This window comes from Corvus brachyrhynchos, unplaced genomic scaffold (assembly GCF_000691975.1).
Source record: "Corvus brachyrhynchos isolate BGI_N302 unplaced genomic scaffold, ASM69197v1 scaffold14, whole genome shotgun sequence".
Classification (NCBI taxonomy): Eukaryota; Metazoa; Chordata; class Aves; order Passeriformes; family Corvidae; genus Corvus; species Corvus brachyrhynchos.
Genome location: NW_008239110.1, coordinates 6419930 through 6437067, shown reverse-complemented (window position 1 = coordinate 6437067; position 17138 = coordinate 6419930). Strand labels below are relative to the sequence as shown.

Sequence of the window (17138 nt, the reverse complement as noted above, 5' to 3'; positions counted from 1 at the left end):
TGTGGATAGCATTGACTAATTATTAGGCTGAGGATGATAAGTATATTTATATTAAGTTTTGAAAGAAATGCATACAAGATTGAAATATGTTTTGCATACTCAACATGATAAGGAACAGCTGCTGGGCATTTGCTTTGTATGGATTTCTTACTCAATTGCTTTTTGCAGTATTTTGCCCCAAGATCTTTAAGATTTTTTTTTACTTCAGCTTTGCTTATTCTCACAATCTGGGCCAGAATGCTACCTCAAAACAGACTTTGACACTGCTACCTCTTTTAAAGAGGAAATAATTATTATTCGTAAGTACTGATGCACAGCAAACAGTATTTTGAAGAGAATGAAATGTTTTATCTTTAGTGGACTTGAAACAAGCAACAAAATTACTGTTAACCTTATATATATGGGGATGCATGCACGGACATGCTCAGGATCAGATACAGACTTTCCCCCTTTCCATAAATCCTAATTTCCTATGGAAGCAATGACGCAATTGCTCTGTTGGTGCCTCTCTGTTTGCTTGCTAGTCACTCAAATTTGAAGCGAGATGGTGAAATAAGTGAGATGGTTGAATGGAGCCAGTGGCTCGCTGGTATGGGGAGAGATTTTAATTCTTCCTTTCCATCACAAACCTTGTGTATACTCCTGAGCCGGGCCCTTTACCTCTATGAATTACAAGGAAAGTAACCTGGAAAAAAGAGAAGTGAGTTGTTTTCTGGCAGTTTATCAAGATGGAAGGTTAAGGTGGGCACCCATGCTTGACCAAGGGAGCAGGTGGGGCTGTGAGGCAGGAAATCAAAGGGACAATTGAATCCTGTCTCTTAACAGAAGCCATTATATGTTAGGTGTCCTTCATTTTCTCATAATACCAGAGTTCTTAAAAATCTCACAAAGAAGACAGGAAGCTAGATAAGGAAAGAGATTATTACTAGGGCTCCCAAAAATGAAAGAAGTTGGAGCTTGTGCTTTTTTTGGCACCAGAGAGCTCAGGTATGGAACAGAGTCTTTGTCGGCCTCATTGGTTCTGACACTTGTTTTGACTATTCACTTTTAATTGTATTCTGGCAGTTTTCAAATTAAAAAAAAAAAAACTAATAACACTGTATTTCAAATTTGTGAACCAATGTTTTGACTCAATATTATTTGACCTGAATTCAGGGTAGCTTTTGTCTTCCTGATGTTGTTTCCTTCAGGAAGTTAACTGTTGCTTTGCTTTAATTTTCACTTTTTTCCAGTGTTAAATAGTGGCTCTTCAGATCCTCATTTATCGTCTCCTTTCAGTTTGATTTTATTCTCTGATAGGAATTCTTCTAAAGCATCCTTCCTATTTCAATAGTAGTAATAGCAGGAATTAGAAAGAAAAGATAATTCCATATATCCCTTCCTAAATATTTTATGTTGTTCTATCTACTGCCACCTTTTAGTCTTCTCTTCCAGCTTTGTGTTTAACATGTTTTACTGTTTTGCTCTGATACGGCAGTCTAGGATTACCTGAAAAATCATTCTGATTTCCATTTTAGATATTCTATACCTGTATTGGTAGATTTGCTTACTGTCACCTCAGACCCTCACAAAATGACAATGTGTCACACTCCTTTGAGTACTGGCACATGTTGGTCTTGTACCACAGCCCTCAGAGCCAAGCCTAGTACAGCATGGAAAAGTGCAAGGGAGATCCAGACAGTGACTATCAAAGTATGTGGGATATCAGGGTAAAATATAAACAGTTGGTACTGTGGGATTTTCTTAAGGTCCAGCAGAGCTTTTTGATGGTGCTGTAAGAAGTACACTGCTGTAGGATTTTTCATGAAGAGCTGTAGTGGCTTTGTCTAAATTTATAAATACTGTTGAGTTAGTAAGACATGGAATTAACCCATACCAGTGCTTATCAGGTGGTTTAGAAATTGGCGTGGGCTACTTAGTTTCACGCTGTTGTGTCTCTAGAGGTTTGCAAAAGTTTAAGTGACATGATTACAGTACTGTTAAGCTGGCATAATTTATATATGGATCAGTTAATAAATGCAAGTCCTGAAATAGGGAATTATGGTGGGTAAAGGGAGTCAGTATCTGAGGGGTCTGTAGTAGCTCTGTGTTCAACTGAGAGAGACTTATTTTTATATATGATGATGAAGACAATCTCATGTTATCCCCTTGAGGATGCCCTTTATAAGGCTCTATATAGGGGCCATGTGGAGGATCAGCACATCAAAGAGTATTTTGGCTTCAAGGGTGGCCCAGTATAAGCTGATTTTATAAATCTGTGCACCTTTTGTTTGGGTGTCACCCATTGTAAATCATACAAAATCTAATCCAGAATGGAACCTCATAGTTGCCATTACAGCCATCAAATTGCCTAGAAATTGAAACTCATATCTACACAGGATTTGAGTGTTTACAGAATTTTTTAACAGTATTTTGAGATTAAAAAAAAAATCTATTCAACCTTATTCAGGAGAGAGGTACAGACTGTTTTCCCCTTCACAACAGATTCTCTGTCTTTCTCTCCCGATCTCTCTTTTTAATTTCATTATAATTCCCACTCCTGGGCTGCATGTACACTTTTGATTGACTGGGTTTATTGACTTGCACTTGTAAAGCAATAATATTCTGGGGCCAGGTAAACACAATGCTGTGTGTAGAGGAGCATGAGCGCAGCGTGACAGTTTGCCAGTCACCCGCTTACCAGTCGAGAGTGTCAGTTTGCAGCTGCATGCCCTGTAAGGGTCAGTGGTATCTGATTAAGTTGTTTGCTTTGTAGATCTCCAAAGATTTAGAATATCTTTAGGAACATGTCCAGAGATTGATGATTGCCCCCAAGTAACTTGCAAAATTAGTTTTCAAGTACACAGAAATACAGCTGAGTTTTTCACATGAGAAGTAACACTAAAATCATGCTAGCATAATACATATATTTGGTTTTGCCTACAAAAACCACATTATTTTGAGGCTGACAGAGGAAAAGGACTTACTGTAGATCTGTGTGCATTATTCTGCTTGAATTGATGCAATCCATATCAAAATATCAAAGATTTTAAAATAAAAATTTGCTCCAGCATGTATGTTACTATCTATGATGTTTTCTTTCTATGATGATTTTGTGTCACCCACAAGGACAATATGAATGTTTGACTATAATAGTAGTGATTTTGTACAGGGCGAGGAGTTTAATACAGTTGACATCAATTTATATACTGCCAAGACACTTTACAGAGAAGGCTAGAATGACTTTTACTTTTCTCCATACCAGAAAAAGACGTACATAACCTGCTGTATGTTATCGACAGTATAGTTTGCATGTTGACAGGTCTGTAGATGGCCATGAAGGTTATTGAAAATAACTAGTTGTTACAAATATACAGACTGGAAAGACTGGAAGTTTTCTGTGGGCTGTTAACTCACACTTTCTTTAGATGAAAAGTAATTACAAGAGGAGATGTAGATATTTCCTTATTCCAGACGATGCTGATATTTATTTTTGTATTTTTGTTTTGTTCTTTAGTGAGATAGAAGATGAATTCAGCTGAAATCACTGATGATGATGAAGGTAAACTATTATACTTCATACAACTTTTGATCAGGCAAAAACACTTGTTGATTTAAGGCCTTCGTCCCCTAATAAAGAATGTAGTTAGATCAAGACAAATTACATTAATGTTTTCTAAAAAGTTACCTAAATAGGGCATTATCTTTGTTAGTCATTATTATTTCTGCTCTACATTCTTTCTCCCCTCAAAAAAAAATCTTCCTCCTGTATGTAACATTATTTGTTTATACTTTAGATTCTTCTTTGGAGAAGAAACTGTCATTTACTGGAAAACTGTATGATTTGACTTTGAGGTGGCCTCAACATACACTTACCATAGAAGTCATAAAAATAATGAAGTTCTTCAAAACACGTTTTCATAAAAAGAAACAAACCACAGAACGTTGTAGTAAGGATGTCATGGTTTTCTGGAGAGGGTGCTTTATCTTTCTAAACCTTCTCTTTTTTCAGTAAAAATTCCTAAAAAAAATGTGAAAGTAGAAACAGAAAATGAAGATGAAGCTCTAGACTGCTCAGTAACTTCCAGATCTGCTGAGAAACACTCACTGGATGGCGCAGTGACTTGCCTACAGGATTCCAACAAACGGAAACAGACCTCCCTTGGCTGTGATGGGTCAGGAGGCCAGCAGGATGCCTTACCCAGCGTGAAGAAGAGACGCTTTACACAAGAGGTGACTTCTCTATACATGACTGATTTCCTAGGCTAAATTCACTGCTGCTATAAGTAGAATTCAAGTCTTGTAACTAAGTTTACATTGGTAATGAGTTTGTTGCAAATGTGGCTAATCTTAAGCCAGTTTGCACACGTCTGGGTATTCTCTAAATAACATGGGAGTGATCATATTTATGAAATACAGTTATAGGTTAATTCATTTATGTGAATTATGTTTTTGTTGTTCATCAGGTAACATAGGAAGGGGCAGTGATTTGGAGTAACTTGGCATGTCTCTGATTACAGTCCCTCTCACGTCACACAGTCCTTCACCTAGATCCTCAGTGGCTGTAATTCATTCTTCTGTCACAAAGATTTAATGTCAATGACACCAGTATAAATTAGTGTATTACTTGAAAGATAAAAATGCAGGGATGCACAAGATGTGAGCCATATCAGGAGCAGAATGTATTACAACAACTGGTGTGGCATCCCACTTGGGACAATCCAGATGTTTCTCTAGCCAGTGATGGAGATGCCCAGTCTCTTCCATGATCCTGATCTAGTGTTTCTAGGCATGGTGGATTTTAATCTCTGCTGAAACTCAGCAAATTTCTTTTTGTCCTTGTTCTTTTCAGTAGGGAGAGCAGTGATCATCCATTCCTAGAAAAATCATCTGCATGTGGGAAAATTCATGTGATGTTGTCCACCCTCAGTCCTTCCTTTCTGAGATTAAAATTCTCTTTTTTCCATCTCTTCTTCAGAGGTCATCTTATATTTTTGTTGTTCCCTTTGAGAGTCCAGAAAGACTAGTGTTGGGCATTGGATAGTCGCATCTCTCCTGCCACCCTCTAGAGCAGTAAAATGACCTCCTGTTTTTCACACTCAGCACTTTATTAAAATAACCTAGATTCAAATTCATCCTCTTTTGAATAACTTCAGGCCCTGGGTTATATTTAGTTTGTGACCTATTCTAATGCACGTATCCTTTTCTGCTGTTCTGCTACCTAGCCAGTTAGTCCATGCTGTATTTGCACATTTCATGTCTCCTTTATAGCCATGTCTCCGTGTTTCTTTTTCTTGACTATCATCTCTCTGACTTCTTAGGGCTGTTTTTTCCCCTGAATGCCTGTGGTAGGTAGGTTTTAATCTTATTACACGGTTTCTTTCTTTTCCTTTCTCTTTTTCTTTTACAATTGTTTTCCTTGCATTCAGATTCTTAAAAGAGCTTTATAATGGTCTCTGAACTGTGCTTGCTTTGCATTTTCCCGTTTGCCATTAATAAATTTTAAAATTTAATTTGTAATTAATTATAACTTTGGATTTATAATATCAGAAATTGACCCAGTAATAACGATGAAAATTCATTCTTGGCTGACCCCAGTGAATCAGCATGTTTAGTTAAATAACCAACCAGAAATAGTCCTCAATCTTAACAGCATTTTTTAAAGTTAATTACTTTTCTAGTACCAGTATTTTGTTTTAATTGATGACTTTATTAACTATTTCTATTTAAACAGTGGAAAAATCTTAATTATTTTCAAGAATGTTGTGCTTGTAGTATATTTTTACTGCACGTCACATAGGCATCTATCTATGATATAAACAGAACTGTATTTCTTTTGGGCTGGTAATTATATTAATTACTTTTTATCTGAAAACTTCACTTTTTTTTTTTTAATTCTGAATACCACTTCATAATCAGAAATTAGTTTTCCCTGATTTTCTTTAAAAACACAAAGTGTAGAAGATTGTAAGTTTGAAAAATTCATGTGAAACGCTTTTTTCATGTGTCTGAAAGAATCTTTCTATGTTTTTTGCTCATGTATTTTTTATTCTTTACTCCTATGCTTGAATATTATGCACTGTATTCTTACAGATATTTAGACTTTGTTTATTAAGCATAACAAAGGTCATAAATGCTGGACTTGAGCACCAAACAGAACAATAACTAAGCAACTTTTAAAACTTGGCTTAGGATTCTAAGAGAGAATGTGAGAGACTATTTCACAATTTCTGGTATTGGTTGATGTTTTCCAAAATACTGCATTTTGCAAATGTTCATAAAATGTTTAGAACATAAAAACTTGCTGTGCAATTGTAGTATAAAAAGCAGCACTATCTTATGTACACTGAGTCTCATAGTCTCATAGTCTCATACCTTTGCTTCTTTTTTGATTGTACATTAGAACTGATCATCTTAAATGGGTGCAGTATTATCTGAAATTCATGGATGTTTAAAAATCAGTGTTACAGAAAACTAATTAGTTAAATTGGAGAATTTACAAAAGCCATATATTTATGGTGTGGATAGTGCTGTTCCCAGATGGAAACTATAGACAAGATAATTAAAAGCAAAGGAAAAGAAAATGAGAATGTGTCTGAACTAAGATATCCTTAAATATTTTTGAGGCCCAAATGTTTTGTCATCTGCTAGTAGAATGCTGGCTATGTGTTTCTGAAATGCAAATATTCTGAAATGCAAATCCATCGCGCAGCCAGATCTGACCACTGGGAGCTGCATTAGTGAAGGCAAAAGTTCAGCTGCCATCGTAGCAAAGATCTGCTGTAGTTCTTAGCATGAGCTCCAGAGCACCGTGTCCAAAACTGAGACTGCAAACGTTGATGATCTTACTGTCAAAATAATGAATTCATGTTCTTTAATACACATTCTGATTTGGCCTGACTTTGTGCGTGAGGTGCTCATTAATAGGAGTTACCCTCATATTGCCAAGTTTTATTATATAATTAATTAGGGAAAATAAACAGCACGGGGTCATATGAGAACTGACAGATCTCTGGTGGCCTGTGGCAAGCTATTTAGTAGCAAGGTATTTTAGTAGTAGAAAAGGAATTGAAAGAGTCATATGCTGTTTCTGAAGGAATATTTGGTATATTCTTGGTTAGCAGGAGTGTTAATGAAAGAGCTACTTAGGTGGTAGATCTCACTGTTTGTATAAGAAATGTTTTGTTTTGTTCTTTTGATCTAAAGTAGAAAAAAGCTTTGTAATTCACTTTGGGTGCCTGACTGGGGAGCAGTACTGTGCTTACTGTCAGTGGAGATTTCCATGGCCTGCTTTCAGGTGATGTGGCAGAGCTTGTTACCACTTGGAACTACCTCTGTTTCTTCACTGACAAGTACAGGTGGTGTATGACAACTTCAGTCCCAGCGTAGGAGCCTGCAGTTAGGTGGGGGCAATGTGGATTTCAGTCTGCTCGCAGTCCGGTCGCTGTTCTGTGTGTGGGACTGTTCTATGAGTGAGACTGGAGTGGGACAGTCTTCTAAATGGGAGCTGGAAGTCAGGTGTCCTAGGCACCACCACAGCCAGGGATTCTGCACGCTGAAATACATCGCCTTTGCGTTATGTTTTCTTTTGATCATCTCTCCACACAGCTTTGGATGTGCAAACACGAGGTTCCATATGGAGGGTAACATGATGTGAGTGAGAGCAGAACTTGGAAACAGCTTCAGTTTAATTGAATGCTGGTTTCTAAACTTGGAGTGGAAACCAGCTTGTTCTTTCTGAGTCTCTTTTGAGTATACATTGCATTAGAAATTAAAAAATAATTAGATTCAATTTGTCGCTGCAGTAAGCAGATGCCAAGTGTGAGTACACATAGGGACCACATTGGTTTCAGGAGTTACAGTTCTGTTTCATAAGAAAGAAATCTTAATTCAAGTTCCTCACTGTAGGACATAATGGGGTCTTCACTAGAATTTCAAATTTCTTATGGCTCTCAGCTCACACCTGAAGTCTGTGTTTCATTTGTTTTAATACTTGAATGCAAATTCTGTAGTTTTTAATCTAATTAATGTTCTATAGAACAAGCCAAGAAAATTGTTTCAGTATAGAAACATTCACAAATCTGGGAGTGTTTTCTCATGTTTGAATTCTGTATGTTGGGTTTTGATTCTGTTGTATCTGCTTAACTTCTAAGAATTATTTGCAATATCCATGTGTTTGCAAAAAAAAAACCCAATCACCCAAGCCTTACATATCTGCTGTGAGATGATGAAAATGCTTGGTTCCAGTTTCAAGCAATGAGAAATAATTACAAATAATTGAGAACATGAAGTCCTTAAGAATTCATTGCTGGTTTTACATAAATAATTTAGAAAATTAGAAATCCACGAATCCAAACTTCCTTGCCTTTCAGAAATAAATCTTCCCTTAGTCGTCCTTTTTAAAAAGATAATACCAAGGTGCATTTCACTTTAAATTTTTATTATTTAAATACAATGCCTTTTAAAAAATAAGTAATTTCTAAGATTTGTGTAGTAGTTTTGCACCATTATAAAGATTTTTTAAAACCCTGTGTATAAACCTTTCACATCAGAAAAAAAGAGAATAAGCATAATTTTTGTGTTTTATAGCCTTTGTGACATTTTCAAAAACTAACCTAAAGAGAGTACTGGAATGTTAAATGCAGTTGTTGGAGGCAATGGCAAGGTCACAGGACTAGGAGTCAGAAAATCTAGATGCTATTCTTGGCTCTGTTGCTGACTTGTCGCCACCCAAATTCTCTACAGCCCAAGATCCTCATATGCAAGGTGAAGCCTAATGATACTTAATTTGGGGGAGTAATTAGAGCTCTGTGGGTAGAGAGTACTAAGAACTATTACTGCGTTTCTATTCCATGGAGAAAGCCATGAGCCAAAATAAAAAGGAAACCTAAATAATCCTTTACTGTATTTTTATTTTTCCTAGTGAATTTATTAATTTTTATTAGTTAACACAACAAGTTCCCTGGAGAAAATTTGACTTTGCATATTTATGTAACAATGCCTGCTTAAGGGGCACATATTTATAGCTAGTATCTTTAAGGCAGTCTTACTAATACAGTGTTTATTCATTTGAAGGGCTCCCTTTCAAACATGAGGAACAGAGATGCTGGCTCACCCACTCAGGTAAATGCAGAGCAGCCAAACAAGAACAAGAATTCTAATGTAACATGGCTCTGTGAAGAAGAATCCTTCAGTGACATAATCACTCCATCTTATAAAAAACCTCTCTATGGCATCTCACACAAAATCACAGAGAAGAAGAACCCACCAGGAGCAGAGCAGTTTGCTTCTTATGAGTTGTTTGAAAAAATCAACCCCAGCAGTCCCTCGCAAATTCGGACTTTGAACGACCAACGCAAAAGAGACTCGACCACAGCCATTGCAGTAGCAGCAGCCACAGCAGATTCAGAATCAAATATATATTCTTTGATACAGAAAATGTTTTACACGCTGAACACCCTCAATACCAATATGACTCAGCTTCACAGTAAAGTTGACCTGTTGTCTCTGGAGGTTAGCAGAATTAAGAAGCAAGTCAGTCCATCAGAGTCTGTTGCAGACTTCAAGCCTCCCCCGGAGTACCAGCTGACTTCCACGGAACTCAAACAAATCATGGATCAAAGCACGTCAGGTGGAGACCTGGCTTGCCGGTTGCTCGTGCAGCTCTTCCCAGAGCTCTTCAGTGACGATGAGTTCGGCAGGAGCTGCAGTGCCTGTGGCTTTCTCAACAAAAGGAAACTTGAATCTCTTCATTTGCAGCTTATTCGTAACTATGTGGAAGTTTGTTATCCTTCAGTGAAGAATACAGCTGTGTGGCAGTTGGAGTGTTTGCCTCAAGTCAATGATTTTTTCAATAGATTTTGGGCTCAAAGGGAAATGGAAAACAGTCAGCAGAATGTGCAATCATCCAGTTTTTATGAGACTGAGCAGGTCGAATCCTCTCATTTTATGGAGGATAAAGAGCAGGAAGAAGCTTTGTCTTTGGACAGGAGTAATGTCATTGCCTCAGATTACATGCTGGATGCTCAGGATCTCAATGAATTTTTAGATGAAGCTTCTTCACCAGGGGAGTTTTCTGTTTTTTTGTTACACAGACTGTTTCCAGAACTCTTTGACCACAGAAAATTAGCTGAAAGGTACAGCTGCTTTGGAGACTCTGGAAAACAACTGCTGGATCCTCATCGGCTTCAAATAATCCGTAGGTACACTGAAATTTACTTCCCAGATGTGCAAGAAGAAGAAGCCTGGTTGCAGCAGTGTGTTCAGCGAATAAATGATGAGCTTGAAAGTACGTATATGGATGGGAGTGAATGTGACCAGATGAGAGATGACTGTTACGATTCTTCTAGTTTACCAGATGATGTATCAATCATAAAAGTGGAAGACAGTTTTGAGTATGAAAAACCTGGCAGACGGTCAAAAAAAATTTGGCTTGTACCCATAGATTTTGACAAACTTGACTTTCCCCCTCCTGATTTTGATGTCCCTGTCCCGGACTACCTGTTGAACAAAGAACAGATTAAAAGCATATATGAAAGCAGTCTTTCCATAGGCAACTTTGCCTCTCGATTGCTTGTTCTCTTATTTCCTGAACTATTTACTCATGAAAACTTACGGAAGCAATACAACTGTAGCGGATCTTTAGGCAAGAAACAGCTCGACCCCACTAGAATTAAATTAATTCGACATTATGTGCAGATACTGTACCCCAGAGCAAAGAATGACAGAGTGTGGACATTGGAGTTTGTTGGGAAGCTTGACGAGAGGTGTCGACGAAGAGACACGGAGCAAAGGCGCTCGTACCAACAGCAACGGAAAATCCACGTGCCAGGGCCTGACAGGAGGGAATTTCTCACCTATGCAATAAACCCTGAGAGATTTCGGGAAGAATTTGAAGGGCCTCCACTGCCACCGGAAAGAAGTAGCAAGGATTTTTGCAAGATACCACTCGATGAACTTGTTGTTCCTAATCCAGACTTCCCTGTGCCTTCTCTGTATTTGTTGTCTGATAAGGAGATAAGAGAGATAGTGCAGCAGAGCCTGTCGGTTGGCAACTTTGCTGCCAGGCTCCTCGTAAGACTCTTTCCTGAACTCTTTACTCCGGAGAATCTGAGACTGCAGTACAACCATTCAGGTGCTTGTAATAAAAAACAGCTTGATCCCATCAGACTGAGATTGATCCGTCATTACGTGGAGGCAGTTTATCCTGTGGAGAAAATGGAAGAAGTGTGGCATTATGAATGTATACCGAGCATCGATGAAAGATGCCGGCGTCCTAACAGAAAAAAGTGTGATATACTAAAAAAAGCAAAGAAAGCAAAAAAAGTGACGGGCTCCTTAAACTGCTAAGACTTAGACCACTAAATTATTGTCAAGAGTATGCTTTGGTTTAGACAGAAGGGCCTGTCGGGAGCTGAGGGTTCTCAGCACCTGGGACAGTCAGGCACTAAATTTGTTGTGTTTCAATGTGTGTGTTGCATTTCTGTTGGCACCGCAGCAGTGGGAAGTGGCTGACTACATTTGTACATGGGTAGAGACCATCAGTGACAGCTATCAATGACTCGCTAAGAGCATGATACTCGCTGGTGCAAATACATGTATTGAAACTATTACCCCACTCCCCATTTCTGCATCTTCCTTTTCTATCACTTTCTAATAATAAAGAATTTTTTTTTTAATGGTTGTGCTCTTCAAGGGCAGTTTTTCGTTGTACCATTATAAACAGTATTTTTAATTCATTCAGATTTTGAAATGTGTAGACTAATCTTAATTTAAATTTGAAAGTGCCATTTTCATTGGAAATCATTGGAATACTAGACTTTGCTTCTACAGTAACTGCATCTTCACACTTGTTTTGTTCTTCATGATCTTGAGGTACTGAAAGTAATAATACTGTGTCAAAGAGTGGGTCAGAATGGTGTCGTTTGCATTTTTGACTGTTACGTTGGTTTTATTTCTAAAATCAAGAATTAACTGTTGAAGAATTGAGACATGAGCATAGACACCATGTGAATGGTTTTTTTTGTATTGACACCACAAGCTTGATCGTGCCCCTGTGAGTTCTGTTATTTTTTTGTCCAGTGTAACTGCTGGAGTGACTGAGGATTGCTCGTCTTGAGTAGAGCCAGCAGAACAGACCCAAGCCCATACCCATGGAATGTCTTCCCATCACCTGCTTGGCACCCTGTTTGTAAAATAGCAAAAGCGACAGCAGCAACAAAAAGACCTGAAACAAGAACTTAAAAAAGTTTTAGACCTTACTTTCTATCAAAATCATGATTCCAAAGGTTTCCAGTGTTGATACTGAATTGCATATATAAACAGTATGTGCAAAGATTGGTTTTGGGATGAAATCCAGTGTTTCAGGGTCCCACAGCATATGAGCTGTGGTAATGTAACTCATTCTTTCCATGAATGCAGCAGCATCTGGATATTTTGGGTGTAGGGATACTGAACTCCCTCACTTTGCCAAATTGTTTTAGTGTAATTAGTAGCTATTTGGAGACATAACTGTGTATGTATAACTTAGGTTCGTATGGTCAAGTTTACATCATTAATATGTTCAAGTGTAACAAAGACCACCCAGAACCCAATATGGATTTGCTGTATGAATTGTCACTGGAGAGTGCTGCTTTAAAACTAGTTTTCTCTTTCTTTTTTTTTTTTTTTTTAATTTTAATACTGATAGAAATGGTGAGAGAGAGTCAAACATGGATTCTTAAGACAGTAAAGACAGTGGTTGCCTACAGAGCATCACTGGAACACCTTGGAGCAAGTGTTGATGTTCTCTGTGGTCCTTTTCTGTTGTTTACTTAGATGGGTCATAGCAAATTTTAAGTCAGTTCCAGTGTAATTTTCTATTTTAGCATTTGTAAGAAAGTACAAAATACTTGATATTTTTACTTCAGATTTTTAGAATTTATTGTTCTTAGACTCCTATTGATCCCTTAAAAAGGAAAACAAAATGGTTTTTCCTGATGGCAAGAACTAGTAAAAGTATTGTGTTAAACTGGGAGTAAATCATAGATAGTAGCATTTGCTCATTTTGCCCATGTGCTAGAAACATTCTCAAAGAATGTATGAAGAAAGTCATGAATGTACTAAATCACACACTGATACTGTTTATATCCATTTAAATGTTTCTGTTGGTTTAAGTAATAGCAGACCATACTCAAAATGGATATCAGAGTAAATACGGCTGTAATAAATCGAAATCATTTTACCAAAGATAAAGAACTGATACCACAATGTCTGCATCTGTTCATTTTAGTGCATAAATTTATCAAATTGAATGTATCAGAAACCAATACTCTCTTGTCATTGTATGCTACCTAGAAACTGTGAGATTTTTTTTACATGCACTTTTATGGGATATATAAAATAACAGAAGATACTAACGGCTGTTTAATTTGTGGTTGCAAATGGCTGGCCAAAAGGTAAGAAATACAATTTTATTTTCTTATCTTAATGTCATACATTTCACCAGTTAGTGATGTCAAAGCTCCCAGAAGAATTCAATATATATTAAACTTTTTTACAAGGGATAGATGTTACTAGCTAGCATGCAAGTTTGAGACATACTGGCTTTTACTGTAGATGTTGATACTAAGTCAAAAAATCAGTCAATTCATATTATCTAAAAGGAGTGAAAAAACCAGTTTGATAACTGACCATAAAAATGATAATTTTTGAAAGTGGGTATAAAAATATTTTTGTTGTGATTTTTTTCTCTTCTTACTGCTGTGTACATTCCTTTTGTCCCACTCTTCACAACCCTTTCATGATTCATTTGATTGTATGATTTATAACTGATACCAAGAAAATACAGACATATAAATAGTGGCATCGTTCATTAACAAAAGCTCTTGCAGTGCATCTGAAGTACAGCCACTTCATCCAGTTGGTTAGTCTTGTAAATAAATTAAAGGTATATTATTTTCATACAAGAGGAATGTTGTCTGGTGATTGTTTGGGTACAAGCAGGATTTTTTTCCTATAAAGTCTGTTACTAAGATCTGAGATAACCTTAGCTAGTCGGACAAATACATAAAGGAAAACACCTGAATTTGCTGCATCCAGTTAAAAAGATTTTTCTGTCTTTCAGACTGCTTCTGTTTAAAAGAATAAGCTTAAAATTTTGAAAGTGAAACTGTGATAGTAGGGTTGCCAGATAGCGAACTGTGGGGCACATATGTAGCCATGCACACTGACTTCCTATGAATAAGCATTACTTTCTACGTACCCATTTAAGGTGGGTATCAAGTGTCTTTACTTCTTAACAGTTTAAACATATCAGCTTTCAGTAAGTATTGAGCAGCCAATTTCTAAGCTTCCTAAAAGAAACAGTGTAGTATGTATCATAATTCTTTATTTTTGCATCTTGGGCATCTTCTACAACTTAAACATTTCCTCAAAAGCTCTGTAAGAAATGTAAAACAACATTTCAATAAGGAGGTGAAGTACACATCAGATTATTGCCTGTTAAGTATATTCAGGTGACAGAATCAACAACAAATGTGTTGGCAAATGAGAAAAATCTTTACTTGAAATCACTTTGTTGTGCTGATGCAGTACAGCCAACAGTGTTTCATGTTCTAAGAAATGTTTGTAACTTTTTTTATTATCTTCAAAATGCATACAATTTATTTCTTGGTACATTTTAAAAAATCTGTCGTTTGTCTCTCTTCAGTTATTGTTTGATGTTTATGCTATAGCAGTGAGAAACAGAATTGTGTGCTTCATGCTCTACAAAGGCACACCAGGTCTAATTTCATGCTGGAAGGGACTAACATGAATTCTACACCCCCAAGAAGCCCAGAAAATAATGTGAAGGTTTTATTTATAATTTATTTTCATTTAGATTTTGTTTGCTGATTAGAGGGATGTGGAGCAGCTAGAAAATTCAATGTCTTAAGCTTGCCTTGAGGACAGGGCATAAATTGACAAGTGTTCTTACTTTTAAAAGTACATTTTAGTTGATTGTGCTTAAAATTTGTGGAAGAACAAGTGTGGCAGGTTTTTCTGACTAAGTGAAACTCCATCACTGTCATTGCCTACATTTCTTTACTGCCTTGGTTTGACTTTCTGATTTCTTTCCATTATTACTGCAACTCAGCACCAATGGAGTTAGAGATTTTTCCTCAGAAACATTCCGAAAGTATCTTTTTTTAATGTGCCTGAAGTTGACAGAAATGAATAGATGAAGTTATGGTTTAGTTTCCTCTTAATTCTCTCTTAAAATTGACTTTGCTAAGAAAGGCAGAACAAGCAAGTGCTGGAAGCAGCTGACTCCTAACAAAACCAAACCTCCATCACATTCACATTTTCCTTGTACTTCATCTGACAGGCAGGAGATTAGCACTTACACTGTATTATTTCTACCCACCATATTCCTTTTCATTTTTGTCATTTTCTGGATGCTGTCATTTCTAGCTAATGGCCATGAAAGCCTGTGACACGAGCAGACCACTTGCTTGGTCCGTTTCCTGGGCTGTTCCATCATGGGACTCTGGTCCCCACTGAGCATTTTTCTTTGATTAACAATTTGGAAGGAAGAACTTTGATTCCCACAGGAAGGGAAGAACTGTAATAGAAGAGAAATAAAGATGTTCTTTTTCCACTTCTCCCCTTTCTTACCCACACCCCAAGACAAAATTGAATAGAGCAAACCTGGTTTGTTTTGAGCTACGTTTTCTGTAATTTCTGTTTTAAAATTTAGTGAAACTGACTTCCCAGTCATAAAATGGGCAAAATCACTACATGTCCAACCACACTCAAATTGATGTTAATAGATGGAAACAAATTATTACTGAACATTGGAGGAAGATCAGCTAATTAGTATCTATACACACAGAACACGCACACACAAATGTCAAGTAATCACTCCCAATTTCCCGCTCAAATTTCATTATAGCAAAGCAACTGTTAGTCCTTGTTTCCAGAGGCATTTTGTAGTCGTGTGTTAGTGCTCCCTTCTCTGGAAGGCAAAATATTCCTTTAATCGTTTCGGGAATGTACCACTTTGATTAGCTCATAGGGTGGTGTGTTAGCAAGGTCTACAAGTGTTCCCTCTGAGAAGAAAATCCTAAGGTACCTGTCAGCAGTAGGAATGACTCACTTGATAGGATTGCATCCTGCGTTTGAAATCTGACCCCTTGTATAAAACCAAGAGTTTGGTATTACATCATGTAATGTCCCTTGTCTCTTGCTCCCTATCTCTCCTTGTTCCAAGAGTTAGAACAAAAGAGGGTAGTGCTTGTCTCTGTGCAGGAGCATGAAAACAGATGCATTTTAGCTTCAGTAGTGCTCAGATTTGCATGGCTCACGTGCATCCCTTTGCATTCCTTTCCCTTCCATGCCACCATAGACTGACCATTACAATTGGCCTGCACAGGCTGTTGAGCACTGTAATTTGGTAGATGCTGAAGGCAGGCTGTCCCGTTCTGACATGCCATTACGGGAAAAAACAACCAACCCCAAGAAACAAAACAATAAAAAACCCAAACCAACCAACCAACAAAAAAAACCCCAAACCCAGCTCCCCACCAGAAACACTTTGGTGCTTTTCTGTTCTAAGAAAAAAGAATTGCTTATTATGTGTGGCCAGAGGGGTCAGGGTATACACCGTGCCTCTCTCTGTCAGTCTGTAGGCAGCAGAACTCGGAACCTATTCAGGAGTGTCAGGATGTGCCTGCTTTAGTTGACCAGGTTCTCTTCTGCCAGACCCAAGTCCAGCTGCTGTGGGAGCAATTCCCCACTATTCCTTCACAGGACCCTCTCTCCCATGCCCTGCTCCATAATGCAAGCTGGCCCACATGCAGCAGATGCTGTAGGTGTGTAGCACTGCTCCTGCAGCAGGTGAGACACACAAAGCTGCCAGGTAATGCTGCAGGCTGTGCTGCCCCTGCTTACCCTTTAGGTCACAGTTTTAGCTCACATGATGTTTAAAGGCTGCAGAAACAAGTGGAACCTGCTTAGCAGGGTCTGACCCCAATAAAAAGGTCTGATCAATAGAGAACTTAACCAGGACAGATCAATGTAGCCAAGTGGAACAGCTACTCACCTTCCTGCTGTCATAGTTTTCCTCTGAGATCACCCTGCCTTGTGACTGAAGCTTTCTATTTTGAAACACATGGGTACAGTTCCCTCTCCAGCCGTTT

General features: G+C 37.7%; 1 protein-coding gene across 1 annotated transcript; it reads left to right on the top strand.

Moving 5' to 3' along the window:
- Positions 1 to 18: 18 nt before the first annotated feature.
- BEND3 (BEN domain containing 3) lies at positions 19 to 13925 on the top strand. The gene is made up of 3 exons (XM_008637753.2): positions 19 to 3541; positions 3992 to 4212; positions 9055 to 13925. Exons 1-3 carry the CDS (start codon positions 3508 to 3510, stop codon positions 11326 to 11328), a joined length of 2529 nt encoding a protein of 842 aa, XP_008635975.1. The 5' UTR covers positions 19 to 3507; the 3' UTR covers positions 11329 to 13925.
- The last annotated feature ends 3213 nt before the right edge of the window (positions 13926 to 17138 follow it).